General features: G+C 35.5%; 9 protein-coding genes across 9 annotated transcripts; 5 read left to right on the forward strand and 4 right to left on the reverse strand.

Moving 5' to 3' along the window:
• Positions 1-503: 503 nt before the first annotated feature.
• Positions 504-5,970, forward strand: LOAG_00135 (disintegrin family protein; the record flags this gene model as incomplete). The annotated part of the gene is made up of 19 exons (XM_020445354.1): positions 504-632; positions 870-1,026; positions 1,129-1,259; positions 1,421-1,576; positions 1,740-1,911; positions 2,051-2,134; positions 2,236-2,316; positions 2,436-2,553; positions 2,683-2,890; positions 3,097-3,269; positions 3,543-3,683; positions 3,824-3,914; positions 4,005-4,224; positions 4,421-4,577; positions 4,730-4,808; positions 4,927-5,043; positions 5,130-5,245; positions 5,390-5,575; positions 5,707-5,970. The coding sequence occupies exons 1-19, from the start codon at positions 590-592 to the stop codon at positions 5,968-5,970; spliced, it is 2,694 nt and encodes an 897-aa protein (XP_020304182.1). The 5' UTR covers positions 504-589.
• A 3,254-nt stretch (positions 5,971-9,224) lies between these two features.
• LOAG_00136 (hypothetical protein) lies at positions 9,225-12,388 on the forward strand (the record flags this gene model as incomplete). The annotated part of the gene is made up of 7 exons (XM_003135676.2): positions 9,225-9,400; positions 9,736-9,928; positions 10,448-10,526; positions 10,640-10,833; positions 11,159-11,485; positions 11,827-11,994; positions 12,155-12,388. The coding sequence occupies 7 exons, from the start codon at positions 9,225-9,227 to the stop codon at positions 12,386-12,388; spliced, it is 1,371 nt and encodes a 456-aa protein (XP_003135724.2).
• Positions 12,389-12,852: 464 nt separating this feature from the next.
• On the forward strand, positions 12,853-14,100 carry LOAG_00137 (hypothetical protein). Its single transcript, XM_003135677.2, has 4 exons — positions 12,853-12,910; positions 13,051-13,121; positions 13,642-13,748; positions 13,855-14,100. Exons 1-4 carry the CDS (start codon positions 12,874-12,876, stop codon positions 13,934-13,936), a joined length of 297 nt encoding a protein of 98 aa, XP_003135725.1. The 5' UTR covers positions 12,853-12,873; the 3' UTR covers positions 13,937-14,100.
• Positions 13,678-15,442, reverse strand: LOAG_16945 (hypothetical protein). The gene is made up of 4 exons (XM_020449599.1): positions 15,300-15,442; positions 14,889-15,078; positions 14,708-14,811; positions 13,678-14,429 (listed from the first exon to the last, which is right to left on the reverse strand). The coding sequence occupies exons 1-4, from the start codon at positions 15,398-15,400 to the stop codon at positions 14,216-14,218; spliced, it is 609 nt and encodes a 202-aa protein (XP_020306846.1). The 5' UTR covers positions 15,401-15,442; the 3' UTR covers positions 13,678-14,215.
• Positions 15,443-15,998: 556 nt separating this feature from the next.
• Positions 15,999-18,130, reverse strand: LOAG_16946 (hypothetical protein; the record flags this gene model as incomplete). Its single annotated transcript, XM_020449600.1, has 5 exons — positions 17,896-18,130; positions 17,427-17,611; positions 17,015-17,168; positions 16,500-16,691; positions 15,999-16,122 (listed from the first exon to the last, which is right to left on the reverse strand). The coding sequence occupies exons 2-5, from the start codon at positions 17,551-17,553 to the stop codon at positions 15,999-16,001; spliced, it is 597 nt and encodes a 198-aa protein (XP_020306847.1). The 5' UTR covers positions 17,554-17,611; positions 17,896-18,130.
• A 328-nt stretch (positions 18,131-18,458) lies between these two features.
• LOAG_16947 (hypothetical protein) lies at positions 18,459-19,542 on the reverse strand (the record flags this gene model as incomplete). Its single annotated transcript, XM_020449601.1, has 2 exons — positions 18,459-18,804; positions 19,407-19,542. 2 exons carry the CDS (start codon positions 19,540-19,542, stop codon positions 18,701-18,703), a joined length of 240 nt encoding a protein of 79 aa, XP_020306848.1. The 3' UTR covers positions 18,459-18,700.
• A 406-nt stretch (positions 19,543-19,948) lies between these two features.
• LOAG_00139 (hypothetical protein) lies at positions 19,949-20,956 on the forward strand (the record flags this gene model as incomplete). The annotated part of the gene is made up of 3 exons (XM_003135679.1): positions 19,949-20,083; positions 20,265-20,459; positions 20,756-20,956. The coding sequence occupies 3 exons, from the start codon at positions 19,949-19,951 to the stop codon at positions 20,954-20,956; spliced, it is 531 nt and encodes a 176-aa protein (XP_003135727.1).
• A 1,082-nt stretch (positions 20,957-22,038) lies between these two features.
• LOAG_00140 (CYN-5 protein) lies at positions 22,039-23,371 on the forward strand (the record flags this gene model as incomplete). The annotated part of the gene is made up of 5 exons (XM_003135680.1): positions 22,039-22,146; positions 22,513-22,632; positions 22,799-22,870; positions 22,968-23,152; positions 23,245-23,371. 5 exons carry the CDS (start codon positions 22,039-22,041, stop codon positions 23,369-23,371), a joined length of 612 nt encoding a protein of 203 aa, XP_003135728.1.
• A 374-nt stretch (positions 23,372-23,745) lies between these two features.
• Positions 23,746-25,119, reverse strand: LOAG_00141 (hypothetical protein; the record flags this gene model as incomplete). The annotated part of the gene is made up of 5 exons (XM_003135681.1): positions 23,746-23,877; positions 24,228-24,248; positions 24,388-24,407; positions 24,470-24,681; positions 25,049-25,119. 5 exons carry the CDS (start codon positions 25,117-25,119, stop codon positions 23,746-23,748), a joined length of 456 nt encoding a protein of 151 aa, XP_003135729.1.
• Between the last annotated feature and the right edge of the window lie 1,589 nt (positions 25,120-26,708).

Here is a 26,708-nt window from a genome sequence, read left to right on the forward strand (position 1 = left end):
CCTTGACTTTTCTTCCGAGGTCCTTTAAATGTCAAGGATGAGAAGTCGAATGTCTGTTTCATTCTTTGGCCTTGGCTTTGACATTATCCAGGAACAAATTTATCCAAAGAGCTGGTCGAATATTTCTAGCATGCCTACATTTTTTCTATTCATGCATTGATCTTCCTTGCGAAGGAAATTATTGTAATTAAAGCAGTCACATTGTTTCAGTGTTCAGCTGATTAGTAGGATAAAAGGAAACTTAAAAAATAGACTGGGAAACTGGAGTTACTGATAAGGTGACAGGGGATACTAAATTGGAGACAGGAAAAATGTACTTATATTATCTACATCATTATCCGTGCTGAGTAATATTATGTCATTCTGATCAAACTAGGTATTTTGAATGGGTCAACTAAAAGGGTCACATTTACGGTCATTCTCGTCTTTTCAATTAGTGCTAATAAAATTATTCCGTTCCACAGCAAATTATTCCGTTCCACACGATATCTTTTAGATCTGTATTTCAGGTTAGGCACTATGTTGTGGTACTCGTAAAGTGCTTGGTTGTGTGTACTTTCTATTTTACCCGGTTTTCTATCTCAACAACATGTGTGTTGCTTCACTTTTATTTATCTCCAATCTATTACTTGGTGAGTGATCTTACGTCATTGTTTCTTTTTCGATTAATTATCAACTCTTTACTGAACAATACATACCAGTACATTGTATTGCAATCTAGTAACAATTGGTACCATCACTGGGGCTTTGGTGCGTGATTACATAACTGATGAGAACTTATTCTTCAATACCAACTTATTTTGTCGAGTTTTGTCCTCTCAGTAACACTGTACACATGTTGAAATACCATTAGAGAAGCTCTGTTTTAGGTTCATCCCTGCTATCCAATGCATTTTCAGTAGGCGGTTTAAGCAAGTACGTAGATTGGTATGAAACACTCAGTTATGAGCCATTGGCTGGTCGCAGGAAACGATCACCTGATGGCATGTATGCACCTCTTACTCTTCAATTCACTTCACATAACAGGTATGTAATACTATCTTTGTTCGTCGGATTTATAATTAGTTGGACTGTTAATATATCGTGTTTAATTTTCTGTTTTACTATATATATTTGATGTCATTACAGATCATTCCATTTGATTCTTCGTTCATTGGACGACAGTACCAATGTGTTTAGCGACAATTTTATTTTTGACGTCGACGGGAAAGACGAGCACGTACCAATGCGAGATTTTTTGGTGCACGGCCATGATAAAAGTGAGCTTCATGCTTTGTCGACGGGTTGTATGTACTACATTTTAAGAAAGGTTATTTAAAGATGTGATTGTGAGCAGTAATAAGTGACGGTAAATAGTAAATATATATTCATTCTCCCTTTCATGTTTAGTTTTTCTCTCATAATGCCAAATTTATTTCAGATGATCCAGAATCCATGTTATATGGTTCATTTCGTGATGGAATCTTTGATGGACATATAATTTATGGTAATGGAGAATCCTATACCGTAGACAAAATCGATCGATATTTACATTGGAAGCATAGACCAAAATATTTCCATTCCATTATTTATTCAGGTGGATTATCCTTCCTCACTGCATAGCCTGTAGTAGCTTTCCATCTTAAAAATTATGATGGTCGTGAGATAAGTATGGAAGTCAGTTTTATTTGGTAAAGCACTGCTTGGATACTACTGAATGAGAATCACGAATCCTATATTGCTGTTCATTCATTGTTTAGATAGTTCAATTAATTTTTGGAAGCAAAGAAAGAAACGTTCAGCGGAGAAAACCAATCAGAACTGCGGGTTAGATCATACAACGCAACAGAAAATGGAAGTTTTGCAGAATGGCGTTATCTTTGAGGATGAAGGAAAAGAGCAATCCTATCGAGATGGTGCATTTGATGAACGGTTTCTTATCAATCATTGCTATTATTTCACGTCAGGTTTAACCTAAGTTACTAGGAACTGATAAAATATGAGATTTATGGAGTTTTCTATCAACAAGCAAGCCATAATTACGTTCAAATTTTAACTGGAAAGATTTCAGATATATATTTGAATCACGATTCAAACGAGCTGCCGAAGAAAAAAACATTAAAACAATTAACGGCAAGCGCATTTATTCCGTTAGGTCAGCAAAACTTGTTCGCCATAATGTAATCCCTTTTTTCGTGATTAAAATAGCCATGTGTTGTGCTTGTCCTGCATCGAAGCAATACCGAACAATTTTAGAGCTTGCTATGTATATCTCCAGGCAGATCAGAAACTTTACCAACATGTTTATGAAAAAGAAGGAAATATGGATGACGTCAGGCATGTTTGGATGTATTTTTTTAGTAGTGAAGCTTTGGTTTGTTAATTCCTTTAATTTCTTTAATTCTTTGTAAATCATTTTTTTAGTAAATTTGGTGAGTAAAATTTCATTTTTGAAGGACCCGGGAAGAGATTGCAAGTCTTTTTTACAACCATATCAAGGCAGTGAATCAAATTTATGAAAGTACGAGCTTTGGTGGTATTAATGGCATTACATTTGTTATACAACGAATCTCGGTTTGTTTATTCCATTCACTGTTTACAACTAATTTTAAAACATTAGCAATTTATTTCATTTTCATCTGTTTTTGTGGTTTTATTAGATTTAAGAATTTTGTGAAACTGAGTTTTTATATAATTTTTCAGCTTTATACTCCGAACACTTGCAAAGATGGCAGACCAAAAGGCATGTCTCAGGAAAACCCGTTTTGTGAAGAAAATGTCGATGTATCGAATTATTTAAATCTTAATTCTCGCAAAAATCACTCTGATTTTTGCTTAGCTTATGCATTCACATTTCGCGATTTTGTAGGCGGTACTCTAGGTCTTGCTTGGGTGGCCAGCCCAAATCACAGTAAGTTCCTCTCATTAATAGTACATTGCATTGAACCGTTCGGTGTTGAGAAACTTGTATTCGTAAATATTTTATCTCTTTTTCAGCAAGGCAAGATTTCATTTGCAGAACATATAGTTGATGGAGGAACGTTAGTGAATTATGGTAAACGTGTTATGGTTGATGGAATGAAGAGTTCAGGTGTTTGGGTAATAAAATATTTTCAGATACAGCTGGTGGTATATGCCAGCAATATACAAAGTATAGCGAGGCATCAAATTTTGTCTATCGTTCACTCAATACAGGTATAATTACATTAGTAAACTATGGTAATCGTGTCCCAAATCGGGTGTCGCAACTAACTTTGGCTCACGAAATCGGTCACAATTTTGGATCTCCGGTAGACTTTAATTTTCATTACATGTTTATCCCGTTTTTTTGTCTCTTTTTTCTGACCAGTTTTGCAACAGTGCCTTCCTAACATGCTTGAAACTTTGGAGATATCCAACTGAGATAACAGATGCATTTAAACATATAATGCATTTCAATCACTAGAATGTAAAAGTAGTTCCTATCAGTTTAAGCATTTTATATTTGCTAGATATGCATCCTTGCAATCACTATTTATGGAATATGATTTCGATTTGCTTTTTTAAGTAATTTATTTTTCTAGCATGACTATCCCCTGGATTGTCAGCCAGGATTACCGGATGGAAACTACATCATGTTTGCTTCTGCAACTTCTGGGGATAAGAAGAATAATGCGCAGTTTTCAAATTGTTCAATAGCAAATATTACTTTAGTGCTTACTGAAGTATGCTTTAAAAACAAAATTCATATAATTGAATCATTTGGAAAATTTTAGCCATATATTTTGCAAGATAGCAAATAAGGAAATACAAAATGTTTTGGATTGAAAAAAAATGGAATGTGAAGTAGCTCATATGATATCAGGTTCTGCAACAGCGACCAGTTGACAGCGAAACTACATTACGGATGGGTGGTTTCGGTAACGTGGGTGCGGGGAAGCGAAACTGCTTCAGAGGTACACCCTACTTTTTTATTGTGTTTTTTCTCTGTTTCAATTTATTTTGGGTGCTCTGATTATATAATAATATATCTACTTTGTTTATAGAAGCAAAATCGTCTTTTTGTGGAAATCAAGTAAAGGAACCTGGAGAAGATTGTGATTGTGGATACAATTCCGAAGACTGTCAGACAATGAAGGATAACTGTTGTAATCCTCGTCAGTCTGGACCTACTTCTCGTTGCAAACGTATTCATTCTGCACAGTGTAGCCCGTCTGAAGGACCATGTTGTGACGCTTCCAGCTGTCAACCATATGCTTCCAGAAAGTAAGTCAGATTATTTTTTACAAATGACGAAGTCAACAGATATAAAGGGGAAAAGTCTAAAGAAATAAAGAGAAAGAGGGAAGTGAATAAAGAAGAGAAATGTTATAAGATGTATAAGTGTATAAGGTTGTATAAGGTTGGAAGAATGAAACTAAGGAAAGTTATTCCTTATATTCAGCAGCTTTCATATTTTTAGGACTTGTCGGGCAGAATCGGAGTGTTTAAAACAACAGCAGTGTAACAGCGAAAGTCCAGAATGCCCACCATCTGATCCTAAAGAGAACGGTCTACCGTGCCAAGATTCGACTAAAGTTTGTAACGATGGTAATTGCAATGGCTCAGTTTGTGCACAGGTTATTTTACTTAGCCAGTAATATGAATACTGAATAGTAAAACGACAAACCTAAGTTGTGCAACATTATTTGTGCTCATTGTGTTTTGAAATGTAGTGTTTAAATGATATCGACTCTGTTGGTATGTGCATCTTATTTGTAAATATTTATAGGTGGGATTGAGGGACTGCTTCTTGACAGTAGGATCACCAGAACATCTCTGTCATCTGGCTTGCGAGGACGAAAATGGAAGTCAATTATTTCCCTCTATTTCTTAACTAGTTTTCTGAATTTTCCCTCCATTTTCCTTTTCCTTTTATTTCTGAATATTGAAGCTAGATCATGTACGATATGTTCGTTATGCTTGCAGCTTGTCGTTCTAGTCTTACACTACCCCAATTTGCCGTCGGTAAATACAAACAATCTGGTCGAAAAAATAAACCTGGATTGATTCTTCTTCCTGGTTCTCCGTGCAACAACTACAAAGGTATTTCTGAGTTTGTTAAAGTCTTATTTGATTTTCATTGTTTACTTATGGCTTATCAAGAAAGCTAACTGTGATTTATGTTGAAGGTTATTGCGATATCTTTCGCAAGTGCAGAAGTGTAGATGCTGATGGGCCATTAGCACGTCTTAAAAATGTCATCTTCAATCCCAAAACGTTGTATGAAGTGAAATACTGGATTCAAGTAAGTATTGGAGTCTTTTCCTTTTGCCTTGAAAATCGATAAAACTTGCTTTAAAGAAAAATTGTTCGGACGACCAGTCTGTATTATTTTGTTTAGTTATTCGGGAGCATATTCTTTTCTGTATATATATACATATATCTTCAGGTTAACTGGTGGGCCGTTGTTCTTGGTGGTCTTGGTCTTCTGCTTTTCATGACACTTTTTGTCAAGATCTGTGCTGTACATACTCCCAGTACAAATCCTAATAAAACTCCAGCCTTAAACATTTATGACACTCTCCGTCGTCCGAAGAACCTCATTCAGCGTAAACATGGCCGAGGAGTACATCAGGCATAACTGTTTTTACTCATTTTTAAAGTGTTGGAAGTGCTGAGTAATTTGAGTATTTTTACTACAAATTAGACTTGAATAATTCAGGCATTTAACTATAACCTGAGAATGGACTGAGTTTTATTGTTAAGGTTGGTGCAACTGCTAGTGGACGACAAGCTGCAGGACACTCGGGTAGTAGTGATAGGGCAAGCAATCGCGCAACATTTCAACCAGCGCTTTCAGCGCCGCCTTTACCACCGCCACCAACCAGTGTCCTTGTCATAGAGCCACCACCGCCCTACACGGCTGCTGTTCCGGGATCTTCCGTTGCATTTGGTGGCCCAAAACGCGGTCATCGGAGAAATCGAAGGAGAAATGATGTCGAGATGCGAGCTAAAAATCGGCGGAATTAGTAGTAGTAGTTTTAATTCAATATTGCTCACTAATAATGAAGCTGCTGTCTCATACTTTTATCGATTTCTGTTAATTTCAAGATCTCTTTTCTGCAGTTAAACATTGGAAACGCTCTATTTTTTGTTCTTTGTTCTAGTTCTTTCCGTCATTATTGTCAGTGTTTCAGTTTTAACCTATGTTGTTTAAATGATAGCTCAGATTTGATCATGTTGATCATGCTAGACATAAGACTTTTATGGATGCTGTAATTTTTCAATTCCAAAGGAGACAGAAATTTGTTAGGTGAAGGAAGAGTTCTGTTCGACTTTTTTTTCCTCCAAATTCAAATTTCAGGATTGACTGAAGCACAGTACAAGTTTAAGGGAATCATTTTTTACGGCCATTTTTCAACCTTATCAAGAATCAAACTTATCAATTTTTCAAGTCCATTGTCCTTTAGAAGTGCCTTGTACGACTATTCCGTAGGTTAAAGCAGATCATCCCATGATATTCATTCTTTTGATATGTTGAAAACTATGTTTTTTTTTAGATGGAATTTCGTATAAAAATGGAATTCCAAAATGCATCTCATTCAAGTGCTGCTTTAATTTTTTTTAACAGGTAATCCCTTTTCTAAAACATCTTTTAAATGTCGATCATTTTTAAAATGCTACAACAGACTTGTCTTTCATGTCTTACTTAAAAAACGAATTTCTTTCACTGCCCTCACATCGATTTCCTCTTTTTTATACCTGTTTTTGCATTCCCTCCAAAATTTCATTAATTGTTCACAGTTAATGTTTTTCTTTCCTTTTTGTTTCTTTCACCAACATTATTGTTTCTGTTTGGTTTTAATGTAATGGTCTTACCCTGATGTTGCCTTCATCCCCATATACAGTTAATTGCTTTCGTTTGATGCTGCTGTTTTCTTTGTCTTTGTGGAGAATTTCAGGACAGTCATGATAAAATGCTTTAGCAAAATCAAGTGGCGGAGACTGAAATTTTACATTATCTACACGGAATAATCGAAAATTATATTTTGTGCGCTCGGAGTCAGAGTTTGTGACATGTATCAGAAAATCATGAAAAGTCATAATCGTCTGTTTTTGAAGAGCTGATTCAGTGTTTCTTGCCCATTACTTTCAGTTTCCATTTTGTGGTGTTTTGATGTACGATTTGCATGTAAAATGTGCTAACTGCATAAAATGCTTTGCATGCATTGCTGCACTCAACACTGTAAGGAAGGAAATGTTCACCAGCTCTACGACAACATCATTATTCTATCCGCCATTGATGGCATTTCATTGTTAGATGGTATTCGGGATTGTAAATTTCCCTGATAAAGTCATATTTTGCGTGGGCGTAAAAAATGTAAACATTCACATAAACAAAGAAGTGTGAACATTTACATAATGTAGTGACAGAGGCTTTCATTATTTTTTCATGTCACCTCATTATTGAGAAGATGGATAGTCAGTTGCGCATTGAAGTTTTTGGAGCTTTTCTCGCGAACAGTGAAACCTAATCTATGACATGAACAATGACCTAAAAACCGAAAAGAAAGCAAAATTAAGTCGAGAGTGAGGATGGTTCCTAAGTTAAGAATGGTTCCTTAGAGTAATATAAATACGTGTTCAAGTAAATATTCAGCTTTTTTGCTTGTAAAGTCATCCCGTGCATGAAATTTGTATTACTATTTTCTTGGACCTCCTGTTTTCGTCATGGATTGCTAGTAACGCACCTACCGTAAGTTTCTTGTTGCGTGTATTGATTTTGTTCTTGTACTACCGTGAAAATGAAAGCTGCATGGCGAAATATTGATTTTATCTATACACCATCGTGAAAATGGAAACTGTATGGCGATATACTTTTTTTTAATCACCACACTCACTTTCTCGAAAAAATACTTTTGATTTTATCAGACCGATCGATTTTTGGAGATTTGTATATTCATGATCCATCTTACAATATTCTGTCAGGAAGGCAAAATTGTAAATTACCACAGATATTGGGAAGTCTTTTAGGAAGATAATGTAGAGTATATGGGGTCACTAAATCAAATCAGTTACATCGGGGAAAAGATTTCACTGTCGTCAAGTGTTTAATATATTCAACTTTTTACAGGAGACCAATTCCTTCGGAAACAATGTTGTTCGCTTTCACGACACACTTAAAAAAGATATATTATGTACCTTTTTCTTTTCATGCTTAAATGGTTGCATCGTTACCTCCGTGAATGCCGATAATGTTGATATTTTACGAACAAATTAATTGGCAAGGCTCTGAAATTGTTCTGAAACTTTAGTTTCCAGAATTTCTGATTTATTAATTCGCTGGTGGAACAAGTAAGAGGAGCTTTATATTTATAATAACTATTCAATATATAATATGTTAAGTTGAGGTATAAAACTAAATAATTAAATGAGCATTCCAGAAATAATATACTCAATATATTTTCTTAATGTTATTTTACTTTTGAGTCGGGAAGTATTAAATCGGTAAATAAATGAGGCACTTCAAAGAGATTATCGAAAACATAGGGTGATGTGAAGCAACTAGATGAGTTCATTTTATCGTTTTGTAATTGTTAGGAATAGTTGATTGTGCCGGCAAATTAGTTGTTAATCAGTTTGAGATATTGCTTTGATGTGGTAGTTTTTTTTATAGCTATCGTTACTTCTACTTGAAGTGTCAATTCCTGAGAGTGTAGCAGATTATTTCATTCATTGAAAATGTTAATTTCGTTCCTCTTTTCATACTAATTCATTTTTTGGAATAAAGGCATAATTTCATTTGCAAAGTGTGAAACCACTTTAATAGTTAGTTACTTTTACTGCTGTATTATTAAAACTGATCTCTAAATATAAATCACTGGGTCAGACAGAATCCTGGATGAATCAAGCATTGCAGAATGAAGTAGACTTTTTGGGAGCTGTATGCTTCTAGAGAGCTATATGCTACATTGGTATTGTTTGCTTCAAAAGAAACATATTAATCCCTGCTGTTTTTTGTTTTAGTGATCATCTGAATTGTCGGTGGTTATTAGTAATGCAGAAATGCAATTCTAACGAAGGAAACGGCACGCGATTTTTACGAAACGTGGTAGAAAGATAGCTTTAATGGTGGTGGAACAGTTTTAATCATTATGGGTGCTTTTGCAACTCGTGCATTGATCGTGGCTCGGTTGTCCAGTTGCATTCAATGCAGGCGTAACTTATTCTAGGCACTGAATAACTGAAATCGAACGATGTTGATTAATTGTTTATTAGTACTAATGCGTCGTTCGGCTCGATGCTCACTGGTCGCTCAACGTCATTTATTATCGAAAAAATTTGCGTTGAATGAAGAGTGGTGTAGTAGACATAGTGCACTTAGTGAACTCGGTATAGACGGAGGATATGAATGGATTACTGCTGTACAGAAGAAGTTTGTCAGCGCTAAAATAGCCAGGTTTGCTCAAGTTATTTCCCATCTATCTGTTAGTGATATCTTGGAGTACTCTTATCATTCGGGTTCCATTTTAGGGCGAATTGGAACTATGTGAATAAATTTTGCTTCTATTGGTTGCACTACTTGAGAGCAAGAAATTTTTAGTACAAATAATTTCTTTTGTGAATTATTATATAGCGCTCTTTTCTGTTTTTTATATATTCATATTGATAAATAAATTAAAAATATCCCAAAAGAAATATGAAATGCTACTCATCCCAATTCCTACAGATATCTTCGATTTATTTCTTCGTGTGTTTTATGATTACCTTATTTGTGATAATGATGTTTTGAAGTGCGGTGGACGTTGATGCAGCGGTTTGTATAGCAGAGGAGTTGGATCAGCTAGATGATATACTAAAAATTATATACAAATTGCGACACATCGAAATGACCGGTAGGATGCTACCTTCAACAGAATATGCTCTTGTCAGACTGCTTCTGAAACATCACAAAACCGACATTCTTCTTGCAGTTCTAACTGACCCTGTAAGCAATCTCTTCTTTAAAGAACTTGAAATGAAGAGGGAGATAATTCTTTCCCTCAATTTCCACAGCAGTGGACTCGATTTAGGAAGGTATGACTTATGTCGTTATTGTTTGCTAATTACAATTATCAGGTGTCATTGTCAGCTCTCAAAAATTATAATAATTTATTACTCATTTGAAAATTATGGCAAAAATTATAATAATTTATTACTCATTTGTTTTACTAGACAGAACTTGTTATTTATATTCATTTATCTTTTACTTCTTCGATTGTCGTTACTGCAAAAGTCAGTGATATGGTAGTCCTTCCCGAGGTTCTTTGAAGTCTTCTCGACTTATTCTCATAAAATATCACTCAAATTGCGGCACTTGTTCGTATTCCTTATTTCTACTGTTATTTCGAACTTGTATAAGCTCAATATTTCCCGGTATTTGCAATTTTGCCAACGAATGTGCATGTAATTCCAAAATATTTTATAAAGCCTGTTACTACGATGTACCAGTTTTCTGACTTTTCAGATCAATTATGGAGTTTTTTTGAATGAACATTCAGCTTGTCTAATTATAGATAACTTTCTGGAAGCTGATAAAATCACAGGTAAGGACTAAAATCATCCTTCATTATGATTTTTGAAATTTCGTTCTCATTCAACACTTGATTAAATCATATGAAGCTGTTTACTTAACCAATAAGTATTGATCTGCTTCTAGATGCTGCACGAGTTGCCAGCTGTGTAATGCTTCAAGAAATGTTCCAATCTACTTTATTGAACTGGCTATGTATTTATAGCAGTTTAAGGTGGACTGAATTGCCTACTGGACAAAGAGTATTTGAGGAACTTCCGTCTCTGGATTATATTGCTGGAACAGAAAACAATACAGGGCATGTGGAAGATGAAGACGAAGTGCGTCCGGGCGATAATTTCTGTTATTTCACTTTGCTCAAATAGAAATTTCAGGCGTCATTTTTTCAGTCTATGTATAACAGTTTTTTGATAACAATTTATCAGGTACCAAAGTTTGTTATATCCATATTAGATTGCAGCTCATAAATACGGGTCATTATGCTGAAAGTTAGATAATTGTGGTGATTTTATTTAAATGATTTACTTAAATTCAACAATTACAATGAAGGATAGATTACCGATGCTGACTACTAATTTTCTTTTAAACTACTCAAAGTCAAATTATGAATATTTGTTTCATATGATTTGCACCGAAAGATTATAGATGACCTTCAAATTCCCATATTTAAAAAACGAATACAACGACATGCATTTCGATCTCACCGATCCAGATCAACTCATTGGGAAAAATCTACTTTGGTTTAGTAACTGCGTTCCATTGAGTGAAGAAGAAGCTAAAAATATTCGCCTAATAGGATATGTATTTTTTGGCAACTATGTTTTGGCAAAACAGTTGCTGCAAACGATAAATATCTTCTCATCTGCGGCTGCAATTTGTCAGTCCAGATTGGAGCAGTTAACGATTAAAACAGATAACATTAGAGAACTGCAGGATAGACAGCCTACTGAGAATGTTGTAGAGGAATTAAAGGTTAGTAATTTGAAAATTTGGTAGAAATCAAGTAAGGTGTTTTATCCAGCACTTGACTTTAAGGGATTTGTATACCTATTTCCGTATGGTCACCTTGTAGGTTTTTGGTGATAGGTGGGGATTCTAATATTTGCCTGTTGGGTTTGGTGGGAATTCTAATGTTTGTCTGTTGGGTTTTGATATTAATGTTATATTTCTAAGTCCTAAACATATTGCCGACAATCGTATAATTCTGAACGGGAAGGGTGTGGAGTGGTCGTTTTACCACTTTCTGTTTTTGTTTTTACTATTTTATGTTTTTCGATTCCAATATCTTGATTTTATGAATCATTCTTCTGTAGGGAATAATCGACAAGATTGAAAAGAAGAACACGGACGAGAAATTATCAGATATGATCATGAAGCATTTAAAGGCTGTACAGAATACGGAGGAGAAAAACGTGATAGAAATACAACGCAGTGCCTTCCGTAACTGGATACAAAATCGTACTGATCTTATCAGAGCTCAGGTAATTTCAGGCAAAATATTAAACTTGAACATAATTCCATTTGCGAGTGACGCTCTATCGATTCTGAATTGGAAGTCGTTCCCTGGTATAAAATTAAGCGAAAATTTTAGTTCTTACGAATGAAATTTCAAGGAAATTTAAAAGTTTTTATTGATTTTAGGTCGAAACCCTCGATTTAAAGTTGCGACTGAAAGAAACCTGTGAAGAGCGACGAAAATTACGAGATCGTTGGGAAATGTTGAATTTCTTCGAAAATCGCTTAAAATGGGAGGATATGGCGGTTGTAAAAGAGGAGCTTCTAAAAGCTGAACAAGATAAAAGGAAAAGTAAGGAAGACTTAGAGCAGGAATACGTAGATGAAGTATTTCATAAGAAAAATGTTAAAAAGTGTTGAACGTTCATTGTCTGTATGAGATCAGTGATGTTTGAGATTTGAATGTGAATTTGAAATAGCTTTATTTTGAAAAATGAACCATTTGTTTTCAAATTCCAAAATAAAATTTTAATGAATGTTATAGATTGGTTCACTTCATGCTACCTTACAGTGTTTGTTTGCAGCCGTATTTTTGGATTGTTTGTCATTTGAATATGGAATTTGTGTGATGTTCATGTTAAAAGAGTGATAAATATTTCAACTTGTCTCGAAACTTATTCTGAAGTAGCTCTGCATTGATCATATTGTTTTGAGACAGAGGTAGCGCGATTAGTGTCTTGGAAGAACGTGATCGGGAGTTATAAGACTGTTTGGACCATTGGTTTGAACTACAGTTTTCTGAGTGATTTTATAAGGAATAACGAGTGCTCTTGTAATTATTTCTTTGCATTGATTTTTGAATATTAAATCAAAGAGCAAAATTCATTTGTAGAATGCAAAGCTGAATGGCGTCAAAGGAGCTGCAAGCACGTTGCCGCATACGTAAGTTCTTTGAGTACATATTAACGCCAAGTGCTGCAGAATTTCATAAGGGAAAAGAATGCTTACTTCATTTCAGTTTTTCTTGCTAAATTTCAACACCTCTGTTTATTAATTTCATACATACAAGTGTATTTTTCTAGTGGCGGAACGCCTATCGGAGAGTGCGCATATTGTTGATCACGACCCATCGTTAGCCCTATATCGATTACACGTATGTTGGATAAATTACACCTATAAATTGAAGGAACGTAATTTCAACTCATATTCAAAATTCAAAGGAAATTCGTGAAGTACCTGAAATCCACATAAGCTTACTTCTCTTTCTTTCATAAATCGCTTTCACAGAACATATTTAGCAATAATTCATTTCCAAATACATAAATCTGGACAATATTTATTCCTCTGCATGGAAAACTTCCGTTATATCAAAACATCGACTGCGGTGAGGCAGTCACTTTTCTACTATACTGCTTTGTTTTTACCGCTAAGTTCGCTGTATTTTTACGAATCATTAGCTTATTGAAAACATAATTAGACGAAAAAAAGTCATGGGATCAAAAAAGTGTCAGGTACTCACGGAAAACCCATGAAATACAAGCCTGTGAATTTTCTTTCACTTGAACTTCAGTTTTACAAATCTGCGGGATTGAAATTCCGATTCCATAAAAAACTCAAAATTAAAATCCAGGAAAATTAAGTTTAAAAACTATCTTAAAAAAACATATTTGCAGGAACATGTTGGGAAAACTTTACCTGTGCTTGTGGCTCGAAAATATACAATGATTGATTTGAATTCCCGTCTCCAAGGTGCATGTTTCGACTTGGACAACGTTCTTTTGTAAGTCATATCACATTTTATTGTAAACACCTTAGGAATGGAGTATGGAAAACCGTTCACGGCATTACTTCATACTATGCATTCTGGGCAACAAGTCATATTTCAGAACAGTGCAGTCAATGAAAAAGGCTGCATCGAGTTTCGAGAACATTCAGGCAATGCTTCGAGACTGCGTACATCACAAATAACAACTAAATTACTCAACTAAATGATGCTTTTGATCTGAAGGAATGTATTATAATGTATAAGCACGGAAGAAACAAGGAAATTCCCGTTGTAACAACTTAAGTTATCCACAGCATAAAACTTAAACAAAAAAAATAATGAACAAGACTCACTAATGAAAGTGCACATTTCTGCTCAACAGCTATGCGTAACAGTGTGACACTCTAGTTCTGCTTTCTAATGTTTAAAAATCCCTGGATGATGATTTACGTTATTGAATTTCTTTACGATATATTTTTCCACTAAATGTAAAGAGAACCATCAGCTGGCCCAATATAACCAACACCGATCAAAACAACATCTACAAATGTCCAAATACCCAAGCCACCAAAGCTGAATAATTTTCCTATTGCACTTTTCCACATTCCCAGATAAAAACGATCTGCACCAAAGCCTCCAAGTGTAACTGAAAGGAACATCGCTTTCCACCAGCTATATCCTGAGGACCAGTTGCATCTAAAAGTGAGTCTATGAATCATAGAAGGCAAATATACTGGTTCAAATTCTGCAACCTGTATTTTTGCACGCCTTTAGAAAAAAAAATGTCGCCAGAGACACAAGTTACAGTTATAGTAAGTCTTTAACTGGTACGCCAGTGCGGCTACACTCAACTACATAATCCTTAAACAAATATTAGTATAGTCACGATTTGCAACGTTAGTGATTCAGAACGTAAAAATAAGATGAATAAGATGTTCCATCAATCTTCGAAAGTTTATTTGCAGTAAACGCACCTCACATTCTTGTGGAAAGCTCGTCTACCTTTGCATATGACCCACTGATGTACTTGACACGTCGTGCGAAACAGTCGAGTAGCCAGTGTCGAACAGTTTCTTACCTTCAATGTTCGATCTAATAGCAAGGGATACCTTATTTGATTTCAGGCATCAAAAAGTTTTAATGATAAAGTGATACCGGAGCGCAGTGGTGCTCCGCAATATCGGTCTGCCAACAATATCGGCACTTCGCTTCTTTCTGTAGTGTATACTGACCAGCGCACTGTCTCTTTGTGGTGCAATTCAAAGTTAGTATGGCTCCGTAATCACATTCGGGAAATTTGCAATCCAGGCAAGAACCGTACAATGAACAATCTGCTTTACCGCAACTATAAAAAGGAACTCTGAATACATTACATGAAGGCAGTCATTTTTAAGTTCGATAAATCACAGGTTTCATGTTTGGACTATTTATTACTTCACCCAATTCCCAATAACACAAGTTATCGGATTTATTCTATCTTGAAAGCTCTGATAAGGAAATACAAGATGTTCCTAGATATTCTACGGCCACTATAACGATGAAACGGATTTATTTCAAAGTACTCACAAGGAATCCTCATCTCTTGGAGGCTTTTCATCAATCTTCACCAAGTCATTCGTTGAACAGACGACAAAATAGATAGTTAATAATAGCGGGGCGTAAATCATTATGTTGAATATTTGATCATGCTGCTAACTTATAACCTAACATAAAGCATAAAACAATTCATAATGCATTTAGTGACGATTACTATCAGTTTATTATTTGAACTGTTGACTATCATTTCCCTTGGCAGCTATGTGTAACAAAGTGTCACACTCTTTAATGCTTAAACTACCCACACTATAACATAACTTTTGAACTGAATAAAGGAAGATGAGAAAGGCCTTCAACAGGCATCGCGCCTCATTCTAAAAAAATAGATTCAGATCCTTAACATACATATAGGCGCTACTTTGCTCAGAGTTGGCTATGGTCTCCCGTCCGCGCAAAACCACATCAATTTCAAGCGTATGACAGTTTTGACAACCAGCATTTGCTTGCATATGAATGTGTGAAACAGAAGTCGAGTACACAAAATGTTTTGCAAATGGATGCATCTAAGACTATAACGCTCCAAACAACATCGGATTATATTAGCCGTATTTGACAATGATATTGAGATAACGATTGGTTTATTTCGAAATTTCCCAAACAACATTAAATTGAGCGCCATTTCAAGTATGAATTGGAAAAGGAAATCGACACATCACAGTTTGCGTTTGCTCAGGAAATGGCCGCACTAACGAATTGCGCAACGGGACGTAGATCTACAGGGATGTTCAACCGGACGAATGAACAATCAAGAAGGTCTTCATGTTTCCATCGTTTTGTTTCGTCCACAATAACGCTGTAACTTTCAGTTTGAGTAGTGGAATAATCAACCGAATAAGTAAAAGTCACAGGTCCCTTTAAACTAGCAGAAATGCATAATCTACAGCCTCTATTCATCAGAATTTCATGCTTCCAGTGATACTCGCCTTCTGAGATTTATTCAACACTATGAAAGCAATGCGATACTTTCTGGAAAGTATGTAATAAGCATTCAAAAGCAAAATGATCTCTGGGACATTAAATTAAATCACCATTCATTAAACTACGGACGACAGTGATTTAAAACTATTCCTTTCTGTGTCTTCTTGTTTCTAAAAAATGTTTTTTTTCTTCGTCGTTGTTTACAGCCCTAAAGATGTAACCAAAATAACTATTAAACACATACACACACACCAATTCTTCAGTACATCCACAAAGTCAACTGGAAGATGTTCAACATCAAAAGAACCCATAATATCAAAATTCTTGTCAAAAATAGCTTCCACTGCAGCAGAAACATTTTTACAAGTGCTCATTACTAACGGAAATTTCCCAAGAGCCAGCTCACATACCGTCAAACCAAAGCTCCATATATCCGAACATATTCTGAAAAGATTGGATTAAATTTAATCATGATAATGAATGGGAAATTGAAGAGAAAAAAACTAGCTGGAACGTGAAGTATGCAAGCAAAGAATGCGAAGTCTCAATTTTGTTTTTAATCTTAACGCTTTTCATGAGAAAACACTTTAGCCCAAAAGAATTTTTCGTCTCAGCTTTTCTTTTGATTGTTTTAAATCATTCAAGTTGCTATCATAAAAGCAATTCTTCAGTTTATATTAGAAAACCAATTAATCTGGAGATGTTTAAGCTTCACTTTTAGCGTTGAAAAATTATGCCATTTGAATAATTTAGATATGCAGAAATACCTGTAAGGACCGCCTTGTATACGTTCCGGAGCCATGTATGCACTGGTGCCGACAAAACTGCAAGCTACAGATCTCTCCAGTTGTTTCGAAACTCCGAAATCAGATATTTTGACGTCACCGTGCGTGTTCACCAATATGTTGCTTGGCTTTATATCTATAACTTTTGAATGACAAACAAGAAAACTTTATAATCCCTGTCTACAGCGGGGGCACAAAAATTGTTCGCCACTAAGAATCATTTTTTTCGTTCACTGAAAAATTTTTTTTGAAACAAAGGGATAAGAAATATCCACAGATTTAGTTCCAGCGTTTCTACACGTATTTTAAATTACGAAAAATCGGTAAGTAAAAAAAAGGTGAAATGAAGCAGAAAAATCCTCCATACCTATTTTATAATAAGAAAAAAATTGACCTCTGTGCATCACTTTGTAGGTCCAAAGATGATGAAGTCCGCAGATAATGGAAACAACTGCAGGAACAAGTACCGAAACAGGCAATTTTTTATAACGATCCAATGACCCACCATCCATGAATTCCATATATAAGCATAGTTCGCCATCAAGTAGTGCAGCCGATAAGAAATTCACAATGTATGGACTGCAAGAATACTGTACAAGACAAAATCAGTGATTTAAGCAAGATCAAGACTGCTTTTCATTTGAAACTGCAAACAACGGAATAACTTCTTTTCCACCTCATTAATTTGAGTTTGATTTAGCAGCGCTTATTGATATCTTGTTAAGACTGATTGGAGTCTAGAAATGCACTCTTTCATATAGCGGTTTCCAACCTTTTCTTAATCAGGGACCACTTTGTAGCAGGGATCACAATGTTCAAAAATAATAAATTTCGTCAATTTGAAAATAAACTTTAATCAAAACCTTCAACGTAATTGTTTATCAAACATTAATAAGGACAATTCCCGCCTGTTTCCTGCTCAATGCCTGCTGCCGTTGCAGACCACATTTTAGTCTCGTCGACCAGGGAACCACTAGATTAGACATTCACTTCAGATAATGAGACAGTTCTTAGAGAAGACATGCAGGCTTTTAATAGCTTGACTTGTTTTTGAATTCGAATTCTTTGAGAAAAAAGGTAGTTTTGCAATCCTCGTCTGAAACGTTTGTAATGGGAAGTAGGTTTATAAAGAATTAGAGTGGACACCTTTCTGAGAAGCTGTACCTCTCGAGCAACAAGATGTTCTGCACAATCATCAACAGCGATACATTTCAATGCCACAATTCGATCATGTTCCATGTCTAAGGCTCTGAAAGCAGGACTTCATTTCTTAATGATTAAGATTTGGAAAGGCTTATATGAGTCGTCTACTTCTGCTTTTTTCTTTTTCTTCCTGATCGATTGGTAAAAAAAAAACTAACTTATAAACAGTGCCAGAACAACCGAATCCAATAGTATCAAGTCGCTTCAACATATTCGGCATAATGTTTGCTAAATTACCATCCAAAAGCGGCTTATTTCGCGAAACTGGTAACAATTGTTAATTTAATTTATTAGAGCCTTCGGTTTTATAAAATAGCTTTGAAAAACCATCAAAAATCAACTTGTCGACTACATCATAAGCCAAAAAAAAGAGAAATCCGAGAAAAGCGGAGCTGGCAGCAATATATGTGTTATGTTTTTTTTCTTTACTTTATGACGTAAGTTAGTCTCTAAAAAGTGTTATGGCTAACTTAAATGAATCCTCAGTGGATGAATTCTCGATGAAGACAGCATAGCAGCAAGTTCTTCGTTGGTTCGCACAGCTATGAGATCGCCATCTTCATCTTCATCTAAAACAAATGTTTTTTTCTGACATAGACAATATCCTTCAGAACTGAGGTCCTCCCGGGAGATAAGTCTTACTGAACCGAATCCTGTTATCGTATTTAGAGAAAGTGGATAATCTCTCAGTCTTATTAGCAAACTTTGAATTAATTCATGCAAACCACCGAGGCAGAGATAATAATCCTTTAGAACGACTACCTAAATTTGCAAAAGGACGGTATTTAGTTTGCGATGCTAGGCTAAGTTGTTTTACTTGCAACGCTACAATTAATGTCTCGAAGCAGTGACTAGTAAATCTTACTAATAAAGTTTAAAATATAAACTCAATTTCTTTTAAAGAAATGCAATGTACATTGAAAGCCATTCGACCCGGGATAATTCTGAGATAGTTCTTGGTAGTTCCCGAACAATCGTTCTAAGATTTATCAAGTCCTTTGCCACGTTAAAAAAATTTGTTGGAAAGACGAGAGATGAGTGTGAAAGTTAGGCCTATAGCTAGATAGCTACATCGCAGGCTAGGTGCTCAGAACTTTTAATTTCAGAGCGGCAAATAATGAAACTTCTAAGTTGGTTTACAAAAGAATGACGCGACGCTAATTTTACGAACAGAGGAAATATTGATAATGCTGCTGGGGTGATACAGCGGCAAGAAAGGTGTCGAGAAATGAAGTAGCGATGTCGTCTACGGAGACCCTGCGTTCTCTCCCGCTCGATTCATCCAGGACGATGGTGTTCAATACCATTCCATACAGCACTTCACAGGAACTCCACTGACCAATGTTACTGCACTGCAAGTGTCCTTATCAGATTGGTACTTCCATCACATGGTAGGCTACATAGTCGTATCTTTCCAGGTGAAAGATGCCCATAGTGTGGTATTTCAGGATTGAGTAAAAAACGGAAAGCGCAAATTAGGTCCTGTTGTTCACGTCTCAGATATCAGTTCATCCATTTGCCATAAAAATAAAGTGGAGGGAGAGAGAGAGAAGCATCTCGTCATCCACCTTACCTTATCACTCGAACCTGTCTCGACCACCTCTGCTTCGAAAATATATTCGTCAACTCAGAGAAGTCCGTCCTTTCCTCCGTCTCTCTCACTCTCTTCTATTTGCTTGAAAAAAGAGTGAAGTGGAAGCAGCCGGGAAAACTATGGATGAACCGGAAATTGTAGCGGGACGCACACTATCGCCTTCTCCCATGTATTTCAGTGATAGAATGTCTTTTCGATGGTTTGAATTACCCCTTTGCTCCCTACTTCTGTACAAGGCTGCTTCACAAGTTCAGGTACTTCTCATCAATTTCATTTATTCTCATCCCATTGCCAATCTTAAACAGCAATTTCTATGCAAATTAATACATAAATTTTATCAGCAAATGGGAAGTGCAACTGCCAAAAACGTTTGATTCATTTGTTCAGTGACATTCCGACATGCTGGGTAAGAAATCTTGCATCTTATTATTTCAGAATGATGAAGACTGGTGGATATGCGTTCCTGTCTATGCACTTGGTGCTATTCTTTGCTTGCTGCAAACACCAACAAGCATTATTTGGCGTACAGCAAGTGCAGTTGTAATCCTGTTTGGATCAATTCTGATAGCATTTCTCATATGGACTGCGAACCATTTAGCAGACGTCATCACGACTGAACCCTTCGATCAGGTATCGTTTCTTTTACTCCAACTTATCTTACAAGTTATTTGTGTTAGGTTTTTAACGTAAAGTAGATCGGTCAGTGGTTCCATAAATATCTGCTGAATGCTATGAAAAGAGGAAATGAGAACTTTATAACTTTATTCCCACCCACGCAAAGCTATGTAGCAAAAAGCTAGAAAGGAAAGTCACAGTTATACGATCGGATGGGATCGGATTGATAGCAGAGAGGCACTGTTTGCATTTGAAAATTCATAAACAAACAACTAAACAGTGGAGCGAATCAGCAAGGAGAGCATTTGTAGTGTAGTGATATTTTCCTTATGGCTGCTGCAGTGGCTATGACATGTGGTGTTCGTTTGCGCAGCGTGCAACATGCCACTGTATTTGCTTATTTGCGAACAGCGCTTTTCCTTGTGGCACTCTCGGTTGCATTTTTGGGACTGGTCTATTCGCTGTGCTTTTACACCGATTCTCCCATTCGTTACTTCATTGATTTTTGGTAACTCAGTAAAAGTAGTGGTGATCATGTAAGGTTTGCGTTTTCATCAATAAAACGAAATATCGTATTTAGTTGCTTATGTAACAGGAAAAATAGCATGTCATTCCTTCGAAATACCTGGAGATTTCAAAACTTGGAGGAATATCTACTTTGATATCTATTAAAAGGCATCCTCAGATTGAAGACGTTAACGATGTAATGTTGCTTTTGATGCTACCATAAAAGTAGAAGTTGTTCAGGTAATGCAGCGAATGTTACTGTCAATATTATTTACGTTTATTATCAACCTTAGTAAAAATGTTAAAGCTGTATTCATTCCGGAAATTTGTCAACAGTTAAGTGATAAAACCATTTGCCCTTGTGTTTATATTGTTTTAATATAAGTATCAATAAAATGCATACATTCTTTACTCTAGTTTAATTGCTTAGCAATGTGACGTTCTCTTTCATTTATTCACTCCAAGTTTTTACATTTTCTACCTTCGTTGTCCTGAGATTGTGGTAATGCCTGGAAGAGAAAGAATTATTATAAAAGAAATATACTTTTTCACTTCGTAGCAGTTTTATACACCTCTATTTTGTATTTACGAATGTGAACTAGACTTGAATTTTTGTTAGGTATATCTGCACACTTGGAAGTTTAGAAAGTTGGTGTTGACAATGCAGATTCAGTAAACTTCATTGAAGCTAAATTCTGGATATACGAACACAAGTCAGATCAAGAATACATCTTCATAGAATACGCTACTTCCAGCTAAATAGACGGAACACTTGCTAAGACTTGGATCAATTTCACCAGTTTTCATTTAATTTTTTGGAAGATGATAAATATGACGTATTACATATATATTCACTGTTTAAACAGCTTTGAAATAGAAATGAATTGTGCTGTGTAGAACTCTCACCTGTTTGTTCATATCTCTTTGTTGGATTACCTGTACCATGCAGTTTTTTTTTATTAAAAATACATAAATTTCATGTTTATGTTTTCGTCGAATTCTTTAGAAGTATTTCATAACACTTCTTATCTAGGAGTACCAAAAATTTGGTTCGAGGCGTATTTCGTGAATAACAAATAAGCTCCAGATGGTTTGGCACTATGAATTCCTGTTGATGTTAGGATTATGTATATTGAATATTTATGCTGCACTGAAATCAGGCAATGAACCAAAAGGGCCAAAAGTGACTGACAAGGTAAATATGGCATGATCTTTGTGTCGCTATTTTCCCTTCACTACTTCGTTGTAATGCATCGGAAAATTATGGGACGGATCTCGTAATGGTCAAAAAAAGTATAATGTGAAAGTAAGGTAAAGGCACTGCTAAGCATATTACAAATATGACGAATATTGCTAACATCATGTATGTGTCAGGGTATATGTAATTTCATGTAAGAAGCAGTACAACCTATTGATTGAGTTATTTCTAATTATTCCTTTTCTTCCCTTCTTTTTCTTCCTTCCTGCTTATATAGCATTTCCTTACTATTGATTCTGTTTGAGTGTTTTCAAAATATGAAAAATCGTCTTTCAATAATGTTTTAAAAGCGTAGTTCTGTAGGTTGTTTTAACGATAAAAATAGGAAATGAAGAAACGGGCACAATAACAATTGGCTTATTTGGGAAGACAGTTCCGAAAACTGTAAAAAACTTCATCCAGTTATCAAAGAAAGCAGAAGGAGTAAGTGTATTTTGCTCCAATTGAGTTTTTATTACGGAAACAACGTTTTTCGAATCTGTTTAGTTAATTCTTTATAAGCGATTTATTAACAATGGATTACAAGCGTAAAATCTTGAAGGATTTTTATTAACAGACAAACTATCTTAACTTCTTTTTAAATTTTCAGGAAGGATATACTGGCTCGAAATTCCATCGAATTATCAAAGATTTCATGGTACAAGGTGGAGACTTCACCAACGTAGAGTTGTACAAACATTTTTTTGTCTAATTATTTGATATATTGCTCTTTTTACTGTCGTCTCTCCTTGACATTACTTAACACATGTTCGCTTCAGGGTGATGGTACCGGCAGTAAATCTATCTATGGTGAGAAATTTGCTGATGAAAATTTCAAATTGAAGCATTATGGTGCAGGATGGCTTAGCATGGCAAATGCCGGACCAGATTCGAACGGTTCTCAGTTCTTCATTACTTTAAAAAAACACCTTGGCTCGATGGAAGACACGTCGTTTTCGGCAAGGTATGGTAGCTGATTAGGTATCCTTGGTTTCCTTCCCGTAGTTCTTTTTAACTCCTTTCTTTTTAGATTCTTGATGGAATGAATGTAATAAGGAAAATGGAGAATACGAAAACAATAAAGCCTAGTGACAAGCCTGTAAAAGATGTCGTAATCGTAAAGGCAGAACATATTGCTGTAGAATCTCCATTTGCAGTCCACAAGGCTGATGCCGAAAATTAAATAAGGTGCTCTTTTCGAAATCGATCTAAAAATTTCGAAAACATAATTCATCTGTATCTATTAGAAAAGGAAACTTTGGTAACAGCTTTCGACAGTTTGTTCAAGAAATCATCTTATTGTTTTTGTTGTTACTGTTGTCGGTTGTTTGTGTGTTTCACTGGGTTGATTGGGGTTAAAGAGGGCACAAATCAACAAAATTGTTACATAAGAATAAAGAAAAGTTCGAACTATTAATAAGACGCTGAACATCCATAGTCTAACCTAACATTAAAAACTTACCTTTATGGAAAAGCAAAATCAAATACCATTAGGAGAAAAAAGCTTTGACACGAAAACTGGGATAGTCTTCGGAATGAAGGTTAATTTGGGAACAGCTATGTGTCCTCACCCGAGAAATAAATTTTTATATTTACTTTTGAGCTTTCAGTCATTTCCAATTTTAATTCACCGGTTGGAGGTATCATCGTACACATGTAATAGCAACAAATGATTGCTTTCCTTGTGCCCTGCAATGATTTTTACAGAGTTAACTGGAAACCTTACTCATTTTCTTGTAATTACTTCAAGTAACTACAAATGTCTAAATCATTATTATTCTCGTCAATGGGTGATAACGGTCGTATGTTAACAAAATACGTCCAAAACAGGGAATTAGATTTGCTTTGAATTTTAGTGACGTGAAGACCGCACATAAAATATTTCTGGAATTTTGATAGTCTTTAGTACGATTCCTTCATGCTCACCATCTACTTTGTATTAATCAGAAAGTTTAGCAACCAGTTTTAAGTTAGTTGAAACAACCGAACTTGTTCCAGAAGTATTCTGCAACTAACTTTTTTTAAGAAGTTGGAACAACCGAACTTATTCCAGAAGTATCCTGCAACTAACTAGGTAGTTCCGAATGTACCTGTACACATTTCAGACAACATCAGCTTTCATCATCTCTAACTTGTTAATTAAATCAGCTGAAACCAACGTTTGAAATTTACTGGAATACAAATCCACGAGGGACATACTTTTGAATTCCAAAACTGTCCTGAATATTTCCTGGAGATTTATGAATAGTAGTAAATTATCTCTTTTTTGATACCGTCTAACCGAACTCAATTTTTTGACATGATGAATACAAAATTAAACAACCAGCACAATTCACCATTTTGCTCTCTACCCTTTTGCAACAAATATAAGCCATGTCGTTCGTTTGGTCCATTACTTGGCACACATTTTCTGGCTTACTGACCAAATATTCCCAACCTTTCATTAAATCAACACCTTTTCTGTACTGATTTTCCACACAATCATACTCCAAACTAAAATAACTTTGAGAAATTGTTTTCTGTGAAAAATGATAGTAAATCTTGCATAATTTGCAAGAGTCAAATTGACTGCTTTCCCCAATTTCTTCTTTTTTTCTGATATTTCTCCTTTTTTCCAACATTTTTCTCTCTCCTTTCCCTTTACCACGACTTTTCCCAACATTTTTCTCTCTCTTTTTTCACTTATTACAACTTAAAATTATATCTGAACAATGTGAGCTAGTGCAAGGAATGGGCTATTTGAGCAGCAGTGATAACGGAAAATTACTTCCAAAACCTACCTTTTCTTACTGGCTAGATAAAACCAACCTGAACTGTTTATCAGAAATTTATTTTTCAGTCGGCACAAGCTCTCGTTCACCGCCAATTCCCGTTATTTCCTTCATTCTTCCGATCCTGTTGTTCTTCCTTGCTCGTCCATTTCACTTCCATCACGGATCTACATAGTGGGGACTGATGAATTCGATCAGTTCTTTCATATATGTTCCTTCCATTCCCTTCTGTCTCTCTTCCGACATCAAACTTGCATAGCGAATGTTTAGTTTCTCAAGTTTTTGCAGGCACTTTGCATAATATATCAAAGGCTGATAAAAAAATCAATGTTTCTTCCATCATATTACTTTTTCGAAACAGTTCATATCCTTGCAACATTTCCATTATTTTATTCAATTGAGAAATTCATTTTTTACTTTTAAAAATGCTTGCCCCTTTAATGAAATTAGCTACCTGCACAAAATTCCTCAGAACTTTTTTCTGCAAGAATCCTTCTACTAAGCGTTTGAAAGTGTAACATCTCGTACATGATCCGAACCAAACGCGATGACATAATCCAGGTTCTTTCCCCATCCCACTATCGAAAAAGGATCCCTTTGAATTGATAAGAAATGGGTTAAGAACAATTTCGATCTCTAGGAAGCAAAGTAATCCGTAATGAAAAGTGACGCCGTTGGATATGACTGGTAACGATAGCACAGTTAAACCGAAACTTTATTCTTGTAAAGACGAAAGGGTACAACGCTAGGAGGAGCCAGTGTCAAAAATCGGGGTGTGGATAACATAAACAAAACGGCATATAAGATGCTCCAATAGCTGCGTATAAGATGTGTACAAGATTACAATATTCTGACAGCTGTGTACAAGATGCATATAAGATCTCTGCAATATTCTAAACAACAAATACCTTAACATATTATAATTTCTTTGGTTTCCCGACATTTGTCACTGTCGAAATAAACGTAAACATGAGGTTATTTGGCCTAGGGTCAAATAATTTTAGAACACAATCATTCCGGTTTGTGTTATTCCGGTTTTCCCGACACCTACCGCCTTATCATTACTCAACCACAAAAAAGCCTGACGACTTGCAACATTTACACCCAAATCGATAAATTGAGCGAAATCCTTCTGCATCCATCCGGTGGCTATTCCCGTTACAGGTAACTAATAGAACAAGCACAGATGTATCTCTAAACTGATTTCCTACTTCTCCGTGTCAAGATTCCAGTACAAACATAAAATACTAAGCAATCAAATGTTTTAAATACGTGCAATAATTATGAGATAATGAAGTTTCATTTTTAAGAGATGAGTATGATTTCATGATGAAATTTCTTGGCAGATGACGTGGCAGTGATACTTCTGGAATACTTATGAGAACTCGGACAAAACATTATCAACCAAGAATGGAGCAGTGGGCACTCCTGAAATCAGCAAATGTACCACTATCGGCTTATTTAATAATGATGCCCATCACAAAAGAACCAAATTAAAGTTTACAATCCGGTACTCCTGATATAATTTTAAGAGGAAGCATAGGGCAGATGTTTAATAAACTACGCAAATGGAATGAATGTAGGGATGCATTACCGCAATAAGGAATTTTGATTGAAAATCTTGGTATTCATTATTCAAATACCTAAAAAAAAGTCTTTTCCATGTACCAATCCAAAATTTTATTTAACGAGTGCACGAGTTACGCGTTCATAGATACTCCAAAATATAAATTTAGTCAATTATTAAGC

This window comes from Loa loa (assembly GCF_000183805.2).
Source record: "Loa loa unplaced genomic scaffold supercont3.30, whole genome shotgun sequence".
NCBI lineage: Eukaryota > Metazoa > Nematoda > Chromadorea > Rhabditida > Onchocercidae > Loa > Loa loa.

What these genes read in the sequence shown, in the direction of transcription:
- LOAG_00137 (XM_003135677.2), top strand. Translation starts at nt 12,874, where the DNA reads ATGGCGTCAAAGGAGCTGCAAGCACGTTGCCGCATAC. An exon ending in TAGCCCTATATCGATTACAC is followed by an intron (nt 13,122 to 13,641) that starts GTATGTTGGATA and finishes ACATATTTGCAG; the next exon opens with GAACATGTTGGGAAAACTTT. An exon ending in GACTTGGACAACGTTCTTTT is followed by an intron (nt 13,749 to 13,854) that starts GTAAGTCATATC and finishes GTCATATTTCAG; the next exon opens with AACAGTGCAGTCAATGAAAA.
- LOAG_16945 (XM_020449599.1), bottom strand. Translation starts at nt 15,400, where the DNA reads ATGATTTACGCCCCGCTATTATTAACTATCTATTTTGTCGTCTGTTCA. An exon ending in CGGAGCACCACTGCGCTCCG is followed by an intron (nt 14,812 to 14,888) that starts GTATCACTTTAT and finishes CGAACATTGAAG; the next exon opens with GTAAGAAACTGTTCGACACT. An exon ending in GCTTTCCACAAGAATGTGAG is followed by an intron (nt 14,430 to 14,707) that starts GTGCGTTTACTG and finishes ACTCACTTTTAG; the next exon opens with ATGCAACTGGTCCTCAGGAT.